General features: G+C 38.6%; 1 protein-coding gene across 1 annotated transcript in view; it reads left to right on the forward strand.

Annotated features, from left to right (window-relative positions):
• LOC124798414 (protein madd-4-like) overlaps positions 1–27,216 on the forward strand; it is a 473,991-nt gene that overhangs the window by 391,098 nt on the left and 55,677 nt on the right. The window contains exons 16-17 of the mRNA XM_047261811.1: positions 5,036–5,200; positions 12,423–12,543. Of these exons, the coding sequence (XP_047117767.1) occupies positions 5,036–5,200; positions 12,423–12,543 (286 nt within the window). The remainder of the gene's footprint in view (positions 1–5,035; positions 5,201–12,422; positions 12,544–27,216) is intronic.

The following is a 27,216-nucleotide window of genomic DNA, read 5'->3' on the forward strand; positions in this document are numbered from 1 at the left end:
GGTCATAATCACACTGGAAACCTTTTCACATGAATCACCTGAGTACAAATGACAGCTCCCACAATGCACTGCTCTTTTGTACCTTGTATACATGATACTACTGCTACACTGTGTGATCAAAAGTATCCGGACACCTCCAAAAACATATTTTTTCGTATTAGGTGTATTGTGCTGTCATCTACTGCCAGGTACTCCATATCAGCAACCTCAGTAGTCTTTAGACATTGTGAGAGAGCAGAATGGGGTGCTCTACGGAACTCATGGACTTAAAACATGGTCAGGAGATTGGGTGTCACTTTTGTCATACATATGTAAGCGAGATTTCTACACTCCTAAACATCCCTAGGCCCACTGTTTCCAATGTGATAGTGAAGTGGAAACGTAAAGGGCACGTACAGCACAAAAGCGTACAGGCCGACCTCGTCTGTTAACTGACAGGACCACCGATGGTTGAAGAGGGCCGTAATGTGTAATAGGCAGACATCTACGCAGACAATCACCAGGAGTTCCAAACTGCATCAGGATCCACTGCAAGTATTATGACGGTTAGGTGAGAGGTGAGAAAACTTGGATTTCATGGTTGAGCAGCTGCTCATAAGCCACACATCACGCCAGTAAATGTGAAACGATGCCTCGCTTAGTGTAAAGAGAGTAAACATTGGATGATTGAACAGTGGAAAAACCTTGTGTGGAGTGATGAATCATGGTACACAATGTGGCAGTCCGATGGCAGGGTACGGGTGTGGCAAGTGCCTGGTGAACTTCATCTGCCAGTGTGTGTAGTGCCAACAGTGAAATTCAGAGGTGGTGCTGTTATGGTGTGGTTGTGTTTTTTATGGGGGGGGGGGGGGGGGGGGGGGAGGGGGGATTGCACCTCTTGTTGTATTGTGTGGCACTATCACAGCGTAGGCCTACATTGATGTTTTAAACACCTTCTTGCAATTCAATCGAGCACTTGTTCATAATGCACGGCCTGTGACAGAGTGGTTACACAACAACAACATCCCTGTAATGGCCTGGCCTGGACAGAGTCCTGACCTGAATCCTAAAGACCACCTTTGGGATGTTTTGGAATCTCGACTTCGTGCCAGGCCTCACTGACTGACATCGATACCTCTCTTCAGTGCAGAACTCCATGAAGAATGGGCTGTCATCCCCCAAGAAACCTTCCAGCAACTAATTCAATGTATGCCTCTGATAGTGGAAGCTGTCAACAAGGCTAGGGGTGGGCCAACACCATATTGAATTCCAGCATTACCAATGGAGGGCGCCACAAACTTGTAAGTCATTTTCAGCAAGGTGTCCGGATACTTTCAATCACATAGTGTATCTGCTTATGTGCATATTGCTATCCCAGGACTTTGTCATATTGCTATCCCATGACTTTTGTCACCTCAGCATTTACTTTAGTGAGGTCCGCCCATAAAAATAGAGATGAACAAATACTCTAATTACAGACCACAAAAAGGGGCTGTAGAAATAATTTGTGGTAGTTTTCTGTAGTAACTGCTTCAGGGTTGTGCATAAATATATAAGTAAAATATGAATCATCATACCACATAAAAAATAATTGTCAAAGCCATGCTTTGCCGGTTTTAGGGTCAGGATTATAAAATGGTGATTCCAATGTTAAATCTTTTGGGGATAGGGATTTGGGATACAAGGAAAAGAGAAGTAATCATAGGAATTGGTACAGGTTGTGATAAGAAGAAGTGAAAAAATGCTCTTGGTATTTTGTCACTGGGGCTACATGGCATACATATGACCCCCTATCTTCCAATGCATTACTTTTCTGTTCTGTGTCTCTGTCTTCCAATAAAAAATGGTATAGAGAGAGAAAGAACTCAGTCTTAGCATGGGTCCATATAGTGAACTTATTTATTGTCGGTGAGACTAAACTGGTGAAATTCTTGGAACCTCTGAACTAATTTTTGCAGTAAAGTTTCACATGGCCATTTTGTAAATCTTGCTTCACCCTGCAGTGTATCTCAGTCATACCAGCCACTTCCCTCAGTACACATCAAACCAACAAACCAAAAGTAGAACTTACACCTTGACAGTCACCATTCTTTTACAAGAACGCTCTTTTTCACACAGTCTTGACCTTCATGGTTAACATATGAGCTCAGTTGCTGGCTTCTTAATGGAATGCTCTGCTACTCTCAACCCTGACTTTACTGCCTATGATTACCTTGCCAACCTAATTCACAAACAGATTTTGCAGGCCACCTTATCTAACTGTCAACTGTTCATTCCTTTCAAAAATATCAAAGAAGTTCCATTATCTCATAATATTTTGATCTGGAACACAGTAGCCAACTTCTTTGGCAGGGCTATGATTTTCTTAAATCATGCCAATGTGAGGTCTGTACTGCCTTGTATTTTCCCCACACCATGCAAAACAGCTGTTTGTCCCTCACTTCACCCTTTTGGCTCTACAACCAATCAAACCCTGTGATCCTTCTGAATCCACTTCCTTGCCATTGTGGTTCTTATTCTATAAGCAACATCACTGTAAGACTTGTCCTGTGCACCTTCCTACAACTACCTGTACCAGCCTTTACTGGCATGACCTACTCCAACAAAGAGAAGGCAACCTATAAAAGTATCATGATCTCACAATCACCGTCTGGCTTTTTTTTTTTTTAATTGGTATGACAAGAGCAAAGCTGTCACTACAGATGAATGGACATATACTCATGTATAGGGTATATATGACAATAAGCAGTAACGTGTTGTAAGACATGTGCTGCCTGGTGCTCCCCTCATGATACTAGTATCACAGAACTTGGGAACATGGTCAGTGACATATGCTTGATTATGACTACCCACCTGACCTCATTCTACACTGATTCATCTGTTGTTCTTCTACGTTCTTCTTTTAACTTTCTTTACTCTGCTTAACTTTTTTATTTTCTTTATTTTTTCCTCCCCCTATAAAACTCTTCCTGCACTTAGTTTTCCCCTCTTTTTTTACATCTTTAAGACATTTTATCACTTATGTCTCTCATCTCTTAAATGTCTTCTTTCCTCCTTGCAATTTCTGATTCCTCAGGTTAACAAATATTGTCCATTGCCAACAATATTTTTCCCTGCCATGTCATCTGGCGTATGTCCCTCAACCTAGATACAAGGTGACTTTCCCTCTGACTTTTCATTTATACCCACCTCCTAAGGTGAAATTACTTGTGCTTTGTCACTCGACTCAGAGACAACCAGTTTGATTTCTGGTGTTGGAACAATTTTCATTACTAGTACAGGGTGTATCAAAAAGAACCATCTGTTTAAAAAAAATCATAACTACTGTGTTAACTGTGTGAACAACATACTGTTGGAAAGAGCGAACGCTTGAGTTTTACATGGTTTCTGCTAGGTAGCAGCAGTGTGCACCCACTTCAGTTCTAGTAACATTGGTTTCGGGACAACAGAAAGCATTTTGTGTTCTACATTTTGTGCAGTGCAAGTCAGCAATAGCTGTTCAACATGACTTTTGTACTAGGTGTGCTGCGGATCCTCCTACAGCACAGAGCATTAGACAATGGTATGAACAATTCTAAGAAATAGTTTGTTTTAGTAAAGGCAAATGGCTAGACCGTCTCTGAGAGTCTGACACAGACGTCAAACGCATACTGCATTGACATATGTTGTGCATCTGAAGGGAGGAATATTGAACACCTATGAAAAAGTATGAAAAAAACTGAGTTTCCTGTTCCTCAAAAAACAAAATTCATTGTATATGTTTATTAGTTTCAGAAATATAGACATGCCAAATCGAATGATTCTTTTTGATACACCCTGTATTTGACTGGAAAGGAAAGAAGAGGACTGATTGCCAAACTTTGAGCTCTTAAATTCCAAACCTGTACACACTGTCTGTTAGACTGATGGCATGTGACATTGTTGACACTGATGCCACTGTTGATGCTAATTTGCCCATTGGCCATTGGAAATGAATGTTAAGTTCGGTAGCCTTCTTGGTCCCGTTTAAGAGGTGTAGGCGATGAGCTGGCAATCCTCCTCTTCATACAACACAGCCATACTAAACCATACTCACATCTATTACTGTCACATACCCTTAACAGATACACCTGAGACACAGTTCGCACAATTAGTGAAGGAAAGGTGCCATTGTGCATGGAAGTAGGAAAACCTTTACTATGAGGTGGCTGAACCTGCCTCTTGAGATCCGCCAGCCAGACATACCATACAACTTTATTTACTTTTCTTGTATCCTTAAATGCCCCTTTTTTCCAAGTCTTTCCTCTCTTATGCATGGAGGAGGAGCTCTTGGTTCCAAAAGGTATCTCAACTTCTTTCCATCTACTGTGAATTTGCGAGATAATTTTCTCCACCCACATTTCAAATATTTCCATCTTATGAACCTTTTTCCTAGGTGTTAAATGATGTAGGATGTATCAGTACTGTATTGTATATCAGTACCATAAGAAAATAGGTAAAAAGTATGTGTGGTTCAATAAGCAATCAGTTTTGACTATGAACAACAGAGTAATGGGGCAAAATTAGAGCTTGCTTAAATTCGGTAACTGACTCACAAGTTGGCTTTTTTAAATGCCAACAGTATTGCTTCAGCAACAGCTGCTGTTATTAACTGACAGTTGAGCCCATTACTGTCTGTACAACTTGATGTTACACTTTTAGGATAAGTGACTCTGGCAGAGCTGTAGTGTCATGCAAAATGCTTCGCTGCTGTGATTTGTGTTGTAACTGCTTCTTTTGATATGTAGTAATATTGGCATTTCCTTGTTAGATTATTTGTAATATTGGTTAATAATATAGTATGGTGGTGGACAGTAAAAGTCTGTATCTCTTGTTACTAGATAAATAATACAGCCCTTCAGTAGAATCTTTTAATTCACCCTTTAACTGTGTATTTTTCATTAAATTCAGACCATGTTTGTTTCTTCTAGTAGCTATGTATTTTTCATTAATTCATATCATGTTTGATTCTTCTAGTAGCTATGGCAGGCTGTTGCTGTCTATATTATGTATAATTATGTTTTATTCTTGTGGTCAGGAAGAATTTAGAGCAACTACTCTGTTGCGTGGTGGTGACTCAGTAACACTATCCGCTGTTTCTTCTACTCAAATGCCAGACACTTTTGAGGGAACAGTTCCTCATTTAAGTTCCGGAAGTGCACGTCCTATGCCGCACTTCCAGCATCTACTTTCTAATTTACAGGTGAGACACTAAAATTTTACTAGGATAATGTTTAGTACATTTTTTTCATGATAGATAAACACTTTTCATCTTTATTATAACCACAAGAGATATTAATTTTGTGAAGCTAAAATGATAATGCTGAACACTTGCTTTAAAATTTTGAGGGAAAAATGGTAACACAGCACGTACAGAAACACAGCTTTAATAATAAAGCCTTATAAAAAGTTGTAGAACCAGAAAAAACACAGAGTTAGTAGTCACTGAAGTAGTTTTTAAACATTCGCATTCCACATAATATGATGTCAGAGTTCAAAGATACACTAAGAATATTGCACTGGGTCATCAATTCCACTTATAGAAGAACTTTCACAGATACTGCAGGAGATAAGTGCAAAGGAATGAAAACAGGCACAATTTGAGCAAGATTATTCAATAAAAATAAAGCAAAAGCATAATTCAATATTTATTCAATCATAATAAGGAATAAAACAAGACTGTAATTTTACTGATTTGTGAAGTTGAATGAATTCTGGTATGATATTACAAATGTAATACTGTCTGAAGGAAGAAATATTAAAGAAAGAAATTTATTATATGTTGTTAACACACAATTTCAAATTTGTAGCTGGGAGACTAATCAATGTGTTCCTTATAGGATTTTATGATTCAAACACACCACAGAACTGAAATCCTGCAGCAAAATAATCCCACATTTTCATATGTGAACAGTTCTTTCCCTTGTGCAGTAATTATCCAATGTCGGTTATAACAGGTAAGCCTGAGAGGCCTAATTATTTTGCTTCAGCCTACCTGAGAGTTTGAATTTTTAGGAAGTCCTAGCTTCATCCATGTACATTTGTGTCTTAGCAACTTAATGGACTGCATGTTCACAGGGATATTTCTGCAAAATATCTTTTTGAGCCCTTCAGTAATTAGAGTGATCAGATAGAGCAATGGAGTTTGTAATCTGATTGCTCAATAAAGTTAAGTCCTCTGCAGGTCACAGTGATGTTACTCACTGATTGCCTTGTACTTAAATCTTCTATGATGTTATCTACATCAGTAATTGCACTGGTTTTGTTTTTGACTTGTTTGTGAAAAATTTATTATAATGATTCCCTTCTTGTAAGGAATTAAAAGTTATTTGGCTTTCAGTCATTATGTTTGTTCTTTGGATTTAGCACAAAAGTAAACTGTGTGGTAAGATGCTCCAAGAAGAATCTAAAGCATTTAAATATTTTATAGTATGGTACTTCCTTCTGTGAACAACAACTAGCCTCACATGAAACAATTTTTACTTGATTTATTCAGCCTTTGCTACATTTGTTAAAATAAAAATTCCTTTAAAACACTGCACTTTGCATGTCACTACACCCACAAAAAAATAAATGCTAAGATTTGTTCATGTAATTTTAACATTTGAGGTTCAGTTGATAAATATGTCACTTTGTTTCTGGCTGAATTGTCTTCTTAAAACATATAAAAAGGCGACTATTTCCATTATGATGAAGTACCCTTGGCACTTACTCAGCTTCAGCACTAGCCTCCTATACAGCCACAGGGCAAAAAGTTTCTTCACATTCCATTCCTTCCTTTTCTGCACCTCACGTGGAATGAGTCTTGCATGAAAAAAGTTAATTTTACCACCTTCATTAAGCAGTGTATAATGATGATGTAGTTTATTTAAATAAGGAAACATAAAATAGAATATAGACAATATATACTTCAAAGCAAATAGTGTCCCTTGGATTTTTTGTTTGAAATCACATGTATGATGAGTCCAAGTGACCTGGTGCACAAATTCATCTAGCCCCAGGTCTCTTACTTTCAATTTTGGATTTTCTTTGAGAAAGGAATGTCTCCCCCTTCCCCTCACTTATGGCACACCAAAGCCTCTCCCAAAGGAGTGTTCTCAGGCCATCCCATCTGGACTGCTTAAATGGTTTTCTGTAAAAGCGGATCAGCAGCTGTGACAGCTGACCTCCCTTGCTGTTAAAGGAAAATCCAACAGCATCTACTGTAAGGCATCACCCAGTGTGAAAATGAGATCCTCCTGTCTATTGAGCTCCAGACTGGATGCTGTTTGTAACATTATAGTGCGTATGCAGCAGTGTGCTGTGTGGTGCATTATCAATGTCATAGCAATAATTACTAAGAAAGAGTACCAAGCTCTGCTATCGGAGAGCTGTCCTATCCAGTAGCTTGGAATGAGGGGGGGAGGGGGGGGGGGGATAATGAAGTCAGTGGCTTGTGGTTGATGATGAGTTGGAACTTTGCTCCATACAGAAAAACATGAAATTTTTTAATTCCATAAATGACACCCAGCACATCCTTATTGACCTGTGAACAGTTACTTTGCACTGCTGAAAGTGTCTACAGTTCATAAGTGAGGGGCTGCTTGGTGCTAGCTGGTTTCTGATGCAATAGGCCCACACCAGTATCCCATGTGTTGAGATTAAAGGTAGACATCAGAGCAATTCAGAGGAGTGCTGCTAGGTTTGTTACCGGTAAGTTTGATTAGCCAGCAAGTATTATGGACAAGCTTTGTAAACTCAAATGGGAATCGCTGCAGTTACGACAACATTCTTTTCATGAGGTACTGTTCAGGAAATTTAGAGAACCAGCATTTGAGGCAGATTGGAGAATGATTCTACTGCCACCAACATAGATTTTGCATAAGGATTACAATGATATGATGAGGCAAATCAGGGCTCACACAGAGATTATAGATAGTCATTTTTCCATCACTATATTTGGTAGTGGGACAGGAAAGGAAGTGTCCAGTAGTGGTACATGATACCATCTGCCTTACACCATATGCTGGCTTGCAGAGTCTGTGTGTATATGTAGATTTACTGGAATGCATTGGTGGCCATGGTTGTCAGCTTACCTGGCATAAAAGAGGCCAAATATGAAATTGGGCACAACCACTGCTTGAGGGACTGAAAAGCCTATTGATAGTGCATGGACCACACAAATTTGATGCCCTTTTGAGGAAGTCACTTAAGATGGCAGGTGTGTGTGGACTGGGAAATGAACTCAGCATAATAAGAAATCTTGCCCAAAAAGGTCTGGAGCTCTTTCAAGTTCTTGGGCACCAGCATATTGATGATGGCTTTGACATGCTCATCTGTAGGGATGAGGCCATCTTTGCTAAGCACATGTTCCAAAAAATGCACCTGTGGTCCAAACAAACTATGTTTTTCCAATTTTAAATGAAGGCCATTCACCAGAAGCACTTGGGAAACTGCCTGCAGTGTTCCCTCTCATGTGGAGCCTATAACCCAGATGTCATCAAAGTAGTTGACCTGACAGGGAGTGTCCTTAATCAAATGCTTCAAATGTCTCTGATAAATTCCAGAGGCAGATTAATCTCAAATGCCAAAGGGGTGTTGAACACTAAGAAATGCTGAGAAGTGGTGTCAAATGGAAACTGAAGGTATGCTTTGCTCAAGTTGATGCATGAAAAATAGTGGCCCCTGACAACTTCACCATCACCTTCAGATGTGGAAATGAACCCATGACACACTGCATGTTAACTGTCTGTTTAAAATTCTCACAAAGCACAAGGTGCCAACTGGCTTCTGAATCACCACCAGAGGGATGGCCCACTGACTATACGGAATAGGAGAAATGATGCCAAGTTTCTGTCAACAATGCAAATCAGCATTGAAATTAGGCTGGTGTGACAAAATTTATGTATCACTGATGGCTTATGGGAGACATAGGCCTCAAAATCTTCAGTCTGCCCCAAGGTATTCTCAAACACCTGATTGTATGACCTTATTAAAGAGTCCAAATCTTGAAGGGAACCAATTGGGACACTAAGTGGACCTTGTGAACTATCTGGAATCCAGAAATCTGTCAATAGTGAATTTGCCACTAATAATATAAGTTGCCTTTCCACAGCCTCATAACATTCTGAGACGTAGAATAAGCTGCTTGTTATAAAATACTTCTTGATATAATGGCTGTTACAGTGCACGGCAGCCAAAGAGTCTGCATGTGTCTAAGTTAATTAGGCTGACCATTGCCTCCGGGTCTACCTGAAACTCAGTTGGTTGCCCACCCATCACCAATGTTAGTAGAATTTGTGAGGGCATCAGAGACAGTCTTCACACCATGGAAAACACTGGGGCCACTGATAACCATCTTGCAGCATGCCAACTGTCACAAACTGATGCCAAATGGCCTGCTTCTCAGCATATTCTACACGACATCTAGAGGCAGTCCTGTCTGATATGCACCAAATGATGACTGGGGTAGCACTGCCTTTGTGCCCTTTGAGTGGAAACAGATGCGGAAGGACAATGATTCTGAAAACCTTAATAACGTCGCTCACAAGTGGAGATCATGACTCTTTGACTTATTTGTACCCTCTGTACTTGCCACAGGCAAAGACTGGCAGCACTGTTGACATTATTTCATTAAAACTGTCAACAGCATCGCCACATGGCAGCTAAGCAGATGGCAAGGTCAAAGGTCGCCTGGCCAACCACATGGCCCACCAGGGGTTGTTTACTGCACATATCTAACTTCACCAGTTGCCAGAAAGTATATCCTTTGATGATGCCGTAAGTTCAAGTGAATTGTCAATCTGGGCAACTTTAGCTAAAAAGTGTTGGACAAGTCCAAAGTCCTAGAGTGGGCCTCAGAGTCAGATGCTATGTGAACGATTATGTCCCTAACGAGTGAGTCTGCATACAAGCACATAAGGCACTCCAAAACCAACACTTGCATGAGAGATCTTGTGGGCAGTGATCCAAGCCACGTACAATCTGGGGCACTTCCAGTACTGGTTGAACTGCAGTCATGCTACCTCCACATGACCACATGGGTTTGATGCCCCAAGTACTGAGTGAGCAACTGACAGAGGCCCTCAGGGTTAAGTTTCTCACATTCAGTAGAGGACTTCAAATTTTGCATAATTTTGTACAATTCCACACTGCTGGACAGTAACAAGGAGGCTTTCCCAGCTGGACTGATGACACACTGCACCAGCACAAGTAACTCTCCAACCTTTCCATAGCTTTATCACAAGCAGCATCAGGGTCAGCAGGGGAGAAGGCTTCATGGCAGATGCCCAGCCCACCACCAGCACTGTATGAGAGCAGATCAGTTCTGCATTCTGTTTGAGCAGCTTTTGCATCTGCTCCTGCTGCAGTTGTCGATGCTTTTGGAGGCACAACTGTTTCACCAATATTGCAAAAATGTTGGGTCCATGGTGACCACAAATTAATGTTAAACAAAAAAATTAAACATTACACACATAAGAATGTCCTCTGTTGCCAGTTTTCTACCTCCACTGGTGTGACAATGCTGTGGAAACCATCCTATTGGCACAAATGTCACTACTCCCACAGTGTGTGTGCCACACAGAAGCTGCGAAATTCAACCCATGGAGAGGAAAAAACTCGATGTGCAGATCAGTCTACTGGCAACCAGAGTGTCTGAATGCTGTGTAGAGACTGGAGAGAAGCACAAAATGCAACAAGAGCAAATGAACAAAACAAGTACTGTGTGGAACCAAGAACACGGCACAATGTGAAAGCCAGATCCGTGTTAATCGATTTCAGTGCAAGAACTGACTGACCTGGCCCATTCCCACTGGCAAGTAAACAGCTGGGTAGTGGTTCTGCCCATACAATGCTCTGTGTGTCTGTCTATTATAGCTATACACCCCACTCTTGTCTCGAGATCCACACCAGCTCATGTGCAGCCACATGTATGCCTATTGGAGGGGATACCAAAACTAGCTATAAACAAGCATATGAATTATTTCGTAATTGAAATTTCATTAGTAGTTTTTGTTCTGCTGAAAATAATTTTCTTTTGTAATGAAAAAACATGGTAAGTTTTGTAATTTATTTGTTATTTTGAATCTGCGTAATAGAAAGTCTTGCACAAACAGTTAAAACAAATTCCCTTGACGTCTGAATAATGATATATGGAGGATTATTTACCATGGCATTCTTACTTATTTTGACTCCAGAAAATTTCTTGATAAACTTTTATTGACTAAAAGCATGTTCCTCACTTCATTGTGTGCTTAAGAGCTGCTGGGTGTTGTTTCTTTCCTTTGCTTCATCTCTGTGTTGGTCTGAAAGCTTTCATTTTGGCACTTTGGCAGTACCTACTCTAAACCTTTCAATTAGTTCTTTTTTCTTATGTTATGAATAGAAATATATTATCTGTCATTGTTTGATGTAGACATAGTTGGTGTGTAACCGAGTGTGACTAGCATTTGTCTGTTCTCATTCTTTCAATGTTGGATAGAAATTTCCTTGCCTTATGAAGAGAAACACCTGTATAGACAAATATTTTCTGCACTGCTACTATCACTTGTCATGCTGTATGCTTAAAAATCTCACTTCATGTTTGTATCTTCTGTTATAAACAATGTTTTTACCTTGGCTGAAGTAAACAGACAAAATTTGGTTTTATATATATCAATTAATTCAGTTACTCTTGTAATTTATGGATTTAGCAAATTATTCACAATTTACCACATTTACTAGAAGACAAGAATCACAAAATGCAAATCAGATGTTCATCCTACACAGAGAAGATAGATGTATTCTGCTTGGAATTTGACATTAACTGATCAACTACGGGAGCAATGAAACTAGAAGACACATAAAGAGAAATGAAATGAGCATATGCTCCACCTTGCAAGGATTGTGACTTCAAATTCACAGTTGTTTGAATAATGCAGGATTGCTACATACAGCCTCCGGTATATTGTGTGTGCCTACAATAACATTCTCTGTTAAAATGGCTTGTACAGAGGCTGCAGTGATTCCATCCTAAATTAATAAATATCCTGACAGGTGGCATCTGCACCTTCCCATTTACTTCTGCATTATGGCTGGTTAATAGATTTTTTATACAGTCATCACTTTCCAACTGAATTTTTTTTTTTCTGATAATACCATTCTACATTAAAAACCTAGTGATCTTGGGTACAAAGTTTATTTTCATTACGTGTTACAAAAGTTGAGGTAGTATCACTGTTCAACATCCTGCACCATCCCAAATTTTTTTCTGTATTACTCTGTTTAGCAAATATTATTTTAGTATTCTTATTTTGTTTTGACCTGATTAAGTTAATTTTCACTTCATTTTATGACAGCTTACAATATTATGTTTTAATACTTATTTTGCCTGTCAAGAATTTCTGATGCTATGTCTTTGTGAACTTGCACAATAACAAAGAGCACAGACACTTTGGCTATTTCAGACCTTCAGCAACTCAAGAGGACATCGCACTGTCAGTGATTCAATACCCATTGTGAAATATGGCAAACCAGATGAAGACATGTACGAAGATGAATTTGGTCCAGCAGTTGTCTTAGGAAGAGGTAAAAACAATCATTTCCACTTTTGTAGTATTTATTATTTTTAATGCGTACTAGAGGATAAAAAAACAAATCAAATTAATCTTTTGGAAAAAATTATGAATAGTACTGGCTCAAAATTTACATAAAACCACAAAGGTAGAATAGAGCAAGTCAATAAATTTAAATACCACCGACAAACTACTGTATGTGGCAGAATGGACTAGAAATGTTTGAAGTGGATGTAGAAGTTATTAAAATGGAAAAAGTTTGATTTTAAAAACAATATCTACAACAAGAAATACATATTTGGAAAAAAAACTAAAACGCTGTTGGCCTATCACTGAATTAACTTTAATCAACAGAAACTCCAGGTATGAATATCAACAATGTAGGAAAAAATAGATTACTTCTTATCTTAAAGATGACACATTAAATTGCAGACAGGTACAATTAAAAGACACTTGCACATAGCTTTTGGCCACAGCTTCATTAGAAAAAGAGAAACACACACTATTCATACACACAAGCAAGTACACCTCACACACATATGACCACCAACTTTGGCAGAAAAAGGAGGTGAGTGGGAAAATATGGGCAAGTGCATTGGCAAATGGTGGCAAACAAAGAGGGTGGGAGTTGAGAGTGGGGAGGAGGTGACAGGACAGAGGGGGTGGAAACTGTTGGATGGAGGGTGTGGTGACAGTATGTTACCATAGATTGAAACCTGGATAACTATAACTGTGGAGAATGTGTTGTAAAGATACCTCTCACCTGTGCAGTTCAGAAATGCTGGTGGTGGAGGAGAGGATCCAGATGGCTCAGGTAGTGAAGCAGCCACTGAAATCAAGCATGTTATGTTCAGCTGCGTGTTGTGCCACAGTGTGGTCTACTTTTCTCTTGGTCAGAGTTTGGCTTTGGCTGTTCATCCTGGTAGACAGATGGTTGGTAGTCTTATCAATATAAAAAAACTGTGCAGTGATTGCAGAAGAGCTGGTAAATGTCATATCTACTTTCACATGTCACCCAGCCCCTGATGGGGCCAAAATGTTTATGCACCATCTAGAGGAGACTTTTCCAGTCTCCAAAAATGCCAGGCCTGTAAGTCTGGTTCAGGTTCATTGATGATATCTTCATGATCTGGACTCAAGGCCAAGACACCATATCTTCATTCCCTCACAGCCTCAACCCCTTCTCTCCCATCTGCTTTACCTTGTCCACCTCAATCCAGTGTGCTACCTTCCTAGACATTGACCTCCACCTCTCTGATGTCTCCACCCATACCTCTGTCCACATTAAACCCACCACCACTAACAGTATCTGCATTTCAACAGCTATCATCCCTTTCAAGCAAAAAAATCCCTCCCATACAGTGTGGCCACCTGAGGACAGTGTATCTGAGGTGACAAGGCTCCCTCTCCCAGTATGATGAGGGTCTCACCAAAGCCTTTAGCGACAGGCAATAACTCCCAGATCTCATCCACAAACAGATCTCCTGTGCCATTTCCCCTCACACTCCCAGTCCTCCTACCGTCTCCAAGAACCAACCCAGTACAACCCCAGACTAGAACAACTGAACCACATCCTTTACCAGGGCTTTAACTACCTGTAATCATGCCCTGAAATGAGGGACATGCTTCTCATCTCTCCTAAATTGTGTTCTGTCACCCACCCAAGCTCCACAATATCGTAGTCCATCCCTATGCCACTCCCAATCCCAACCCTTTGCCACAAGGATTATATCCCTGCAGAAGACCCAAATGCAAGACCTGCCTGATCCACCCACCTATCACTTCCCATTGCAGTCCTGTCACAGGTTATCCTACCCTATCAGGGGCTGGACCAACTGTGAAAGCAGCTATGACATTTACCAGCTCTTCTGCAATCATTGCACAGTTTTTTAAATATTGATAAGACTACCAACGATCTGTCCACCAGGATGAACAGCCACAGCCAAACTCTGGCCAAGAGCAATGTAGACCAATCTGTGGCACAACATGCAGCTGAACATAACATGCTTGATTTTAGTGGTTGCTTCACTACCTGAGCCATCTGGATCCTCTCCTCCACCACCAGCTTTTCTGAACTGCACAGGTGGGAGTTATCCTTGCAACACATTCTCTGTGCCGTACTGATCCCAGTTTCAACCTTCATTAACTTACTGTCCCCACACCCTCCATCCAACAGTTTCCACCTACTCTGTCCTATCACCTCCTCCCCATTCTCATCTCCTGCCATCTTTGTTTGCTGCCCTCTGCCAACGCACCTGCATATCTTTCTCTGCCCCCCCCCCCCCCCCGCCCCCTCCAAATTCCCACCTGTACACTGCTATCCCTGCCCTCTCTAAATTGCTGCTTCCCACGTGATGGTTGCATTCTGGCCCAAGCTGCAGGAGTTGCTGGTCTTTTGTGTGTGTTTGTGTGTCCAGTGTGCTTTTTGTGTGAATAGATGATCTGTTTCTCATTTTCTGATGAAGGCTGTGGTCAACAGCTTTGTGTAAATGTCTTTAAAATTGTGGCTGTCTGCAACTTAAAAGTGTCATCTTTATAGTAAGTAGCAATCTATCTTTTCCTACATTACTGAACTAAATTTGCATGACAATGTTACTAAAAAATTTCCCTAAATTTAAAATTAAAAGAGCACGATGAAGCTTTCAACATTAGCATGGATGAGTGCATAGCTGGCAGCTCCAAACACACAAAATTTCTTGGATAATAATTGATGAAAATGTAAATGGGTACAACCACATAGTATGTCTAAGTGAAAACTCGGCTCAAATCTACATGTGCTGCACAAACCTAACTACCTAAAGAATATAGGTATTATGAAAATCATATACTATGCATCACTCCATTTGACATTAAGTTATGGTATAATTTTGTGAGGAGGCAACTCCAAAATGAACATTAATAAAATATTCAAAACACAAAAAAATGCAATAAGAATGATAGCAAGCTTTAAGTGGAGAGATTCATGCATTCCAGCATTTGAAGTTCTTAAGATAGTAAGTAAGAGTGTAGGAAAAGGGAGAGAAAGAAACGTAGTAGGTGAATATGGAATGAAATGAAAGAGGAAGCCGTCTGTTAGAATTTTGCACAGAGCATAACTTAATCATAGCTAACACTTGGTTCAAGAATCATGAAAGAAGGTTGTATACATGGAAGAATCCTGGAGATACTAGAAGGTATCAGATAGATTATATAATGGTAAGACAGAGATTTAGGAACCAGGTTTTAAATTGTAAGACATTTCCAGGGGCAGATGTGGACTCTGACCACAATCTATTGGTTATGAACTGTAGATTAAAACTGAAGAAACTGCAGAAAGGTGGGAATTTATGGAGATGGGACCTGGATAAACTGACTAAACCAGAGGTTGTACAGAGTTTCAGGGAGAGCATAAGGGAACAATTGACAGCAGTGGGGGAAAGAAGTACACTAGAAGAAGAATAGGTAGCTCTGAGGGATGAAGTAGTGAAAGCAGCTGAGGACCAAGTAGGTAAAAAGATGAGGGCTAGTAGAAATCCTTGGGTAACAGAAGAAATATTGAATTTAATTGATGAAAGGAGGAAACATAAAAACGCAGTAAATGAAGCAAGCAAAAACGAATACAAACGTCTCAAAAATGAGATCGACAGGAAGTGCAAAATGGCTAAGCAGGGATGGCTAGAGGACAAATGTAAGGATGTAGAGGCTTATCTCACTAGGGGTAAGATAGATACTGCCTACAGGAAAATTAAAGACACCTTTGGAGAAAAGAGAGCCACTTGTATGAATATCAAGAGCTCAGATGGAAACCCAGTTCTAAGCAAAGAAGGGAAAGCAGAAAGGTGAAAGGAGAATATAGGGGGTCTATACAAGGGCGATGTACTTGAGGACAATATTATAGAAATGGAAGAGAATGTAGATGAAGATGAAATGGGAGATACGATACTGCGTGAAGAGTTTGACAGAGCACTGAAAGACCTGAACCGAAACAAGGCCCCAGGAGTAGACAACATTCCATTAGAACTACTGACAGCCTTGGGAGAGCCAGTCCTGACAAAACTTTACCATCTGGTGAGCAAGATGTATGAGACAGGCGAAGTACCCTCAAACTTCAAGAAGAATATAATAATTCCAATCCCAAAGAAAGCAGATGTTTGCAGATGTGAAAATTACCGAACTATCAGTTTAATAAGTCACAGCTGCAAAATACTAATGCGAATTCTTTACAGACGAATGGAAAAACTGGTAGAAGGTGACCTCGGGGAAGATCAGTTTGGATTCCGTAGAAATATTGGAACATGTGAGGCAATACTGACCTTACGACTTATCTTAGAAGAAAGATTAAGGAAAGGCAAACCTACGTTTCTAGCATTTGTAGACTTAGAGAAAGCTTTTGACAATGTTGACTGGAATACTCTCTTTCAAATTCTAAAGGTGGCAGGGGTAAAATACGGGGAGCGAAAGGCTATTTACAATTTGTACCGAAACCAGATGGCAGTTATAAGAGTCAAGGGGCATGAAAGGGAAGCAGTGGTTGGGAAGGGAGTGAGACAGTGTTGTGGCCTCTCCCCAGTGTTATTCAATCTGTATATTGAGCAAGCAGTAAAGGAAACAAAAGAAAAATTCGGAGTAGGTATTAAAATCCATGGAGAAGAAATAAAAACTTTGAGGTTCACTGATGACATTGTAATTCTGTCAGAGACAGCAAAGGACTTGGAAGAGCAGTTGAACGGAATGGACAGTGTCTTGAAAGGAGGATATAAGATGAACATCAACAAAAGCAAACCGAGGATAATGGAATGTAGTTGAATTAAGTCGGGTGATCCTGAGGAATTAGATTAGGAAATGAGACACTTAAAGTAGTAAAGAAGTTTTGCTATTTGGGAAGCAAAATAACTGATGATGGTTGAAGTAGAGAAGATATAAAATGTAGACTGGCAATGGTAAGGAGAGCGTTTCTGAAGAAGAGAAATTTGTTAACATCGAGTATTAATTTAAGTGTCAGGATGTCATTTCTGAAAGTATTTGTGTGGAGTGTAGCCATGTGTGGAAGTGAAACATGGACGATAAATAGTTTGGACAGGAAGAGAATAGAAGCTTTCGAAATGTGGTGCTACAGAAGAATGCTGAAGATTAGATGGGTAGATCACATAACTAATGAGGAGGTATTGAATAGAATTGGGGAGAAGAGGAGTTTGTGGCACAACTTGACGAGAAGAAGGGACCGGTTGGTAGGTCATGTTCTAAGGCATCAAAGGGATCACAAATTTAGCATTGGGGGGCAGCGTGGAGGGTAAAAATCGTAGAGGGAGACCAAGAGATGAATAAACTAAGCAGATTCAGAAGGATGTAGGCTGCAGTAGGTACTGGGAGATGAAGATACTTGCACAGGATAGGGTAGCATGGAGAGCTGCATCAAACCAGTCTCAGGACTGAAGACAACAACAACAACAAAGATAGTAACACTAATCAACATACACCTATACAAACTTCTATGCTGAACAAAATTCTTATGTGCTCCCAATACTCAGGACAACAAGGCACTACACAACCATGACACAAGGAAATGGAACTTCCTCCATGTGCCCAAACACAATACCATGAAAAACAAATCAAAGCCATTGCATGCAGGACCAAAAGCCATAGAAAACCTCTGTTCAAAATTGAGACAGATAAACAATAAAAATATTATCAAGAAATCTCTTAATACTTTAGCTGCAGAAAACTTTTGCTACAGTATAAACGATTTTGCGTACGCTACAGTATAAGACAAATTGCAATGAAATTGCTGTATCGAATAGAGGGTTAACTTATATCTAAAAACAAAGATGATGTGACTTACCAAAAGAAAGCGCTGGCAGGTCAATACACACACAAACAAACACAAACATACACAAAAAATTCAAGCTTTTGCAACCAATGGTTGCTTTGTCAGGAAAGATGGAAGGAGAGGGAAAGACGAAAGGATGTGGGTTTTAAGGGAGAGGGTAAAGAGTCATTCCAATCCCGGGAGTGGAAAGACTCACCTTAGGGGGAAAAAAGGACGGGTATACACTCGCACACACACTCATATCCATCCACACATATACAGACACAAGCAGACATATATGTCTTTCCACTCCCGGGTTTGGAATGACTCCTTACCCTCTCCCTTAAAACCCACATCCTTTCGTCTTTCCCTCACCTTCCATCTTTCCTGATGAAGCAACCATTGGTTGCAAAAGCTTGAATTTTGTGTGTATGTTTGTGTTTGTTTGTGTGTCTATCGACCTGCCAGCACTTTCTTTTGGTAAGTCACATCATCTTTGTTTTTAGATATATTTTTCCCAAGAGGGTTAACTTACATATACATACACATATATGATAAGTGATGTAAACAAATTTGTAATTTAAAATGCAATAGTCCTAGAAATTATTTGTATAAAATCATAATTTGCTGAATTTTAGTTAGTAAGCAATGTCTACTTATCAGTGCATGTAATACAGTTCCTGCCCAATCCATACAATGTATTCTGTGTATTTATCCTACAAATAAATAAATAAAAGTAAGACCAGAATGTTTATATGCATATGAATGTTTTATGATGAACCATAAGCTGGAAAGAACAGATAGATAGTTACTTTGTTTCATGTTCCATGAATCATTTGCTTGCTAAACAGTAATGATGTGGGATGAGACATTTTACATTCACATCACAAATTAGTTTATAAGTATGGCTACATGCTGAACGTTTATAAGTTTCATTATTATTATTAGCATTATTATTAAATATACAGATGTGAGTTATTAATTTCTACCTGCCACTTTTTACACACTACAATAACAGAAATTCTTCTACAGAAGATTAAAAGTTGTCAAGGAGTAACTTTTTCAGTTTGGTTTCAAATTTAACTTTGCTGTCTATCAGACATTTTATATCACTGGGCAGTTATAAAAAAAATTAGTTGCAACACTGCTACACGTCTTTTTGTGCTAAGACAACCTTAATGTGCAGTAATGAATATTCTTTTTCCTTCTGGTATTGTAATTATGTAGACCATTGTTCCTTTTGAACTTCAGTGGATTATTTGCAACAAACTTTATGAGGAAATAAATGTACTGTGAAGCAATCAATAGTCAGAACACCCAATTTCTTAAATAGATGTCTAGAACATGATTATGGGTGAGATCACATATTATTCTTAAAGCAAATTTTTGAGCAATGAAGTCATTCTTTCTTAAAGATAAGTTACCGTAGAACATTATTCCATTTATTATTGGATGAAAATATGCAACATGTGTTAACTTACTGATTTGTCTTTCCCCAAGATTTGCAGTGATTCTAAGGGCAAATGTGGTTGAACTAAGGCATTGTAGGAGTTCTAAAATATGCTTTTTCCAGTTTCAATTCTCATCAATATGGACACCTAAGAAATCAGTAAGTAGAAGTAATTGAAAAAGAATTATTAGAAAAATAAAGGGTGCAGTACCAACTACAGATGGTTGGAAAATGAGAAGTAATGAGCAGACCTACAAAAATATAGAGACATTATCTGAAATAAGGGAAAGGTGAAGATTAAGGTTCTTTGGACACCTTTACTAAATGAATGAAAACAGGCTAATGAAACAAATATTTCTGTACTTCTGGAAAAAAGTCAACATCATATATTACAGAAGTAAAAAGAGAACTAGATTGAAACAACACCAAATAATCAGAAATAATGGAGAGAAACATTTTTAAGAATGAAATACTTCATTTAGAAGACTTTTAGGAAATAAGAATGTTGTGACGCGCCGATCTTTCATAGTGCCGCCACGCAGTTACGCGCGTCCTCTACATGTGGCGCTGTCTGCCAGCCATGCAGCAGCAGCACCACCTAAGCGGCCAGCCAGCCAGCGGCCGCTAGACTTGGACTCAGTTATGATTTGACTGTTAAAGTGTACACACGTCTTACTCTGTTTACTTAATCTATGACTTTCATGTATTGTGTCTTCCTTGAAATATATTTGTTCAACTTGAAGTTATAACAAAGAGATTGGGAGCAATGTGGACAGAAGAATGGAAAAGGCAACATGGAGAGACACTGAAGGACTTCTAGAAAAACAGGAAATGACAGAGAAAGAAGAGGAACTTAAGTTGTTATGTGATCCTAGTTGGTCAATATGGAAAAAGAATCCTAGACAGTACTGGTTTCATCCTCCATGAATCATGCTCAGTAGTAGCCTCTCTCTCCCAAAATCTGCTGCAGTCTTACTGTTAAGGTATATAGTTTCATATGAAGCATGTTATTGCATATTAATTTGTCATACATGTTCATCCCTGTATATTGTGGAGTGTACGTGTAATTTCAATTGGTGTATGGGAAACACAAAAATTCTTTCTCGTGTTGTATGCTACCTGATTAAAAGTATCATCATGCTCATTAGTGGACCTTAATATGGGATATGTCTACACTTCACCTATAGGATGGTTGAACTCTGCTGGCGACTCTTTTGATAAAGTATCTGAATGTTTGTGGAGTAGTGGCAGCCTGTTCTCCCTCACAATCCAAAACCAGAGATGGGGGTGATGGTGGATGCTGGGGTGGAGTAAAGATGATGTTCCAACTCATCCAAAAGCTGTTTTATTGGGTTCAGATCAGGACTCCGGGCAGGCCAGTTCACTTCAGGAATATTAATGTCCACAAACCATTGCCTCAAGGATGCTACTTTATGATGGTGGATTATCATAATGATACAATTATCATCTCTGAACTGTTCCTCTACTGTATACAATACACAATGCTATAAAATGTGTTCATACCCTTCTTCATTTAGCATTTTCTTAAGTGTAATGAGGGGACCATACCATAACCATGAAGAACAATTCCATACCATAACATTGGCTCCTCTTTACTTCACTGCTGATGCTACACATGATTATAGGTAACTTTCTCCACATTCACCAAATCCAAACTCTTCCATCAGATTGCTACAGGGTGTAGCTTGTTTCATCATTCAGCATCACTCATGTCCAGTCATCCACTGTCCTGTGGCATTGCTCTTACACTACCTCAAGCATCACTCAGCATTGACTATAGAAATGTGTAACTTTTGAGGAGCTGCTCGACCGTTGCATCCCATTCTTTTTAACTCGTTATGCACAGTCATTGTGCTAGTTGGACTGCTGGTTGCATTTTGGAACTGATGAGTGATTCCTTCCCCGATTATTCCATATTGAATGCCACTGGGCTCTCTTAATTGACCCATTTTGGAGTTACTGTTTCTCTGTTGACAACACAGTACTCTCTACCTCCTTTCCTCATTTTGAACCTCTTGTGACATCTAGTGGTCAATTACACATGTGGATACTTCTGGTGATATATGTATGATTCTCTTCAAATAATTTTTATCTGTTGTGTAAATACACAGGAAAGGGATGGTTAGGGGTGGTAGTTTCTGAACCAATGTGTGGCAAGATTCTTTCAGCTAAGCATAGCACATGTATCTCAGAAGTTTCTTCCACAGCTTCAATAGTTGAGATACACTATTTTAACACCCCCTGTGATCTTTATTATACCTCATAACAGATTCAAAATAGCTATGATATTATATTTTTTACATGCTTACTTAATTTACTTGATAGTGAGTTAGTATGCATATTGTAGTTTAAATTCTTGTCCATATTTAGTCCAAGGAATTTGGTTATGTGAACTTCTTCTAAACTTAATTGTTATGCTGTATTTTAAACTCCTTGCATTTTGAATGCATGGTTTTTAAATGTACCATATGGGGTGTTGAAATGTTCAGTTTCAATCCATTTAACTGTAACCAGTTTTCTAGATTATCAAGTGGGCTTGCAATAGAGCTTGGATTTTTTTTCTGTACCTTTAGCTTCAATTAAACAGATTTAATGTGTCTAAAAAGGACTAATAAAGAATTTATATTTATGTGGAATAGGAACAGGAGTGACCCTAAGATGGAACCTTGACATATGCCTAGTGATACTGTACTCTATTCTGAATAATAACTAACAGCCTTTGAAGTTACAGTTAAGCTTTGTTTTCTGCTCTGCAGATATGATACAAACTATTGCAAAGCACTGCTCTTCATTTCATATTTATCTAATTTATGGAAAAGCAAAGCATGATGAGAGTCTGTTAGGTTTCCATCCATCTGCAACATTTTGACAAGTGTCATACTCTTCATCGAGAACTTCAAGTATTTTAAAACTGCCACCCATGCTGAAATTATAGAATGCTCATCAGTAGTATACACTCATAATCAAACCATGGTGTACTGAGCCATATTTTTTTGTATGGTTGCAGAAGATATCTCCAACTTTATTTATCTGATCTAATGTTTTGCTTATGTTTTCAATAAAGTTCTTGACTGCATCTATGCTGTTTTTTCCTTGTTGGAATCCAAACTGGTTTCTTATATATGAAGGAAAAAATAATCAATTTTTGAAAATATAATGTAATTCACCCCTCTTCCTTCCTCTTGAACATTTCTGCCAGAATCAGGAACCACTAGCTCCGAAAGCTTTGAAATTTGAAATATCTTAATATGTGTGTTCTCCTGCCTCTGCTTGGTGAGTAATTTGGTTACTTAGAGTAATATCATTTTATTTATAAAATTTTGAATCTGAATTGCAGATACTTTCTCCAACACTTTCAACATGATTGGCAGAATAGGAATGGGATGATGGTTTCCCATGTCTTCTCTCGATCCTACTTCTGCTTAATTTAGTACATCAAGAAAGCATCCCTTTTCAAATAATTGGTTCATTGTTTCAGTTAAGGGAGGTGCTGTCATGTGTTACACTGCTTTAATCACTTTAGTGTGTATCCTGTCCCACCCAGCAGTGTGTCTGATTTTTTATGGTAGTACAACATTTTCCACATTCATTATTGAAACTTTTTAAAAATGTGTAAGCTACTCAGATTCTTGGTGAAATGTAAAGGGATTTACCTTAATGTTATACTCTGCTAGAATAGCATGTGCCTTTGCTACATTTGTTAAGAATTCATTTAAACCTTCTGATATTTGACCTGGGTTTGCAATAAAGCTATCATGTACTTTAATCCATTTACAATGAAGCTATCATCTAGTTAAATCCTCTGACTTGATGACTGCTAACTCTAATGCCTATCTCTTGATTTGATAATTGACCACACTGTCTTTGTCTTACTTTTACTTTTTAAAAATGAATGTATTGTCTTTTGTGGCCTCTTCAGCTTTCTTTAGACATCTAATATATACAGTAAAATGCCTGTTTTGTTTTATTTTAGTTTGTCATGGCATTTACTTTTTCTGGCACTAGAAATTTTTATATCTTGAATTATCCTTTCAAATCTGATAGATATTTTGTTGCATGTGGTTCTAAGCAGAAAGGTTTCATTTAACAGTTCAAGAAAGCTACTTAGAAATTTCTCATAGTTACCACTGCTTGAATGAGTCCTGTCAATAGACCATTTACCTCCTTTAACTTATTACTAAATATAGTAGCATTTTTCATTTATGTTCCTTTGCATATGGCTTTTGTTAATGAAATTTCTCTGTTACTTTTTGGTACTTATATGAAACATGCAGAGTGTTCAGAAGTTCCTAAATCCAGGCAAAATTAATAAACATTTTCAAACATGTAATTAGTTAAAATATTATAAATAAAGGACACTGCGCATTTACTGTATTGGGTTCAGTGATGTTTACTTTGAAAACAAAGTGATTTTATTATTTAATTGAATTTGGAGTTATCATTGTTATTAACTATAATATTAATAATGAATTCAGAAAATTTTACAACTTTTTTTCCTTTTTTATTTATTGCGAAATCTGAGCAAGGCGCTGAAATCTGACCAGAAGCTTTGATACACAGTAAATAGAAAATGCTATAGTGTTTAGGTCCCTTAACTTGATACAGGAGCTCTCAGATATACACTATTCATTCAAATAATCAAACTCATTTCTTATTTCTCGTTTTAAATTGGAATGTAGAAGTGTACATGAGTCTCCATATGATATCTTTTATTTGCAAAAGCTGTTGGCTGATTCGAAATTTTCTGTTTTATTATGAATTTTAATATTATGTTATTTTATTATCTGTAAAACAATGTCCATTGAGACAAATAAGTTAAACATTTTGTGTTTGTAATCAATAATTTGTGGCTCATCAACTTTATAACTTTTGTTTGCAAAGTCAGTATTTGACCATTAATATTCCAGTGCATATTGTAGAGACTTCCTTTCTTATTTATGATTTAAAGCATACTTTTTTTAGGTAGTATTTTCATTTTACCATTTTTGTTACTAAACATTGTTAATCATACCTATCCTTCCTTGTATGTTGTTCCTACTATTTTGAATTTTCCATGTATCAGCAAACATTGTACTAAGAGTTTTGGATCTTAATCTACTTAAGTGTAAACTGTCTTTATCTAAGCATTTATTCCTCAAGAACTTATTCATATTTATAAACATTGCACCTAGACTAGGTTGTTCCAGCTCACATGCTTCCTGGTGGGCAGGCAGGGTCCCATGGGCACAGGTGGGCAAGTAGCTGATAGGCGGGCAGTCAGGCAGCTGTGCTATGGTGTATGCAAAAGTACTACAGTGGATGGGAGCCCACAACTGTGAATGGCCAAGTTACTAGCACATGAGCAGAACATGTCCAATAGAGCTGCCTGGCAGGTGGTCTACCCATTCTGCACCAGCCTGTGAATGAGCCAATGGGTGCTACACAGTGCCAATGCCCCATGGGGCAGCCTAGGAGCAGTTTGCCTTAGACTCAGTTTTTGTTTATATCACATTTAATTCTCTCTTTACATTGATGACTGACAGATCTGCAGACAGTGCCTCTCAGTACAATTCTAGGTCTTTTGGAGTCTACCGGCATATTGAATTAAGTTTTTTGTTGCTCTAACAATTTCCTCTTTACTCCTGTTTCTATGAGAATTCATACAAATGTGGATGAAGATTCTTTTGTAATACACTGAAGTGCCAAAGAAACTGCTACAGGCATGCATATTCAAATACAGAGATATGTAAACAGGCAGAATACGGTGCTGCAGTTGGCAATGCCTATATAAGACAACAAGTGTCTGGAGCAGTTGTTAGATCAGCTACTGCTGCTACAATGGCAGGTTATCAAGATTTAAGTGGATTTGAACATGGTGTTATAGGCAGTGCTTGAGCGATGAGACACAGCATCTCCAAAGTAGCGATGAAGCAGGGATTTTCGCATACGACCATTTCACGAGTGTACAGTGAATATCAGGAATCCGGCAAAACATCAAATCTCTAACATCGCAGCAGCTGGAAAAAGATCGTGCAAGAATGGGACCAACGACGACTGTTTACTGTGTTGCCGTTTTTGAGAATATTATCATCTATTGCCTAACTTTTCTTACAAAAACATTTTTTTCATGCTTTAGGTCACAATTATTTTGCTTCAGGATTGACAATTCTGCTTTTAAAGTGTGACTGTCACCACATAGCACTTTCATATTGTCTTCTTGTGAAATCAAGTGGAAACAAGTTCATGTTTTTTTCCTACAAACAGCCTAGGCGTGACCATTTAATATAAACACTAATAACTTTTAAGCGCACTTTTCATGTGGCTTCACACTCAGAATTCCTTTTACATTCACTTTCTGGCACTTTTTACACAGCACACAAATTTCTGTCTTTCACAAGTGTTGTGTCACTACACTTGTTAACATGTGCCTCTGCAGCCTGTCATTTTTCTACATTATTTCTTTAAGAAAATTACCTGACTCCAACTTTATGCTCCTCTCAAACAATCTTTCTTCTCAGCCAGAAGAAAGTTATCTGTAGTTTGTATGCTGTGATGATTGAGGCACTGCAATCATTGGTAAATTAAACCACACACATTTTCAGTAACTTGCCAGCAGCCATAAAAAGCTTAACAACCAATGAAATTCAGTTTAAGAGAAGCCTAAAGGATTTATTGGTGGCCAACTCCTTCTACTCCATTGATGAATTTCTCAGTAGAAGAACTGATTTTTATTTTTGTGTGTGTGTGTGTGTGTGTGTGTGTGTGTGTGTGTGTGTGTGTGTGTGTGTGTAGGAGTTGGCCACCAATAAACTGAATTTCAAGCAAGTTATTGAAAATGTGTTCCTCAATAATGCACACTTTTTTGTACAAGAGTAAGTGACTTCAAATCCTTGTGAAGATTATTCTTATTTCTACTATTGATTCCACAAACTGAGCTGTTGGTTTGAAAAAGTGATGTATCTTTAATGACAAATTTCATTAAGGAATAAATATATAGGCAAGCAGTAGTTAGTATCCCTACTTTCCTAAACAGGCCCCTGCAGGATGTTCTTGAGTTCACACCACATATAACCCTTATTGCACATATTTGTTCCCAGGAAACTTTCGCTTGGCTTGATGAATTACCCCAAAAATAATTCTATATGATATTATGGAGTGAAAGTAAGCATAGTATGCCAGCTTTTTCATTTTTATGTTCCCTATCTCTGACAGAATTCGCATTGGAAATAGAGATTTGTTTAGACAGTTGAGCAGTTCTGTGGAGTGCTCCTCCCAGTTGAATTTATTATCAAGCTTGTTGTGACTCGCCGATCATTCTAAGTGCCGCCACGCAATTACGCGCATCCTCTAAACGTGGTGCTGTCTGCCAGCCATGCAGCAGCCGTGCCACCTAAGCGCCCAGCCAGCCAGCCAGCGGCCGCTAGAGTTGCACTCAGTGCTCATTCGAATGT

The sequence above is a fragment of the Schistocerca piceifrons genome, chromosome 5, assembly GCF_021461385.2.
Source record: "Schistocerca piceifrons isolate TAMUIC-IGC-003096 chromosome 5, iqSchPice1.1, whole genome shotgun sequence".
NCBI lineage: Eukaryota > Metazoa > Arthropoda > Insecta > Orthoptera > Acrididae > Schistocerca > Schistocerca piceifrons.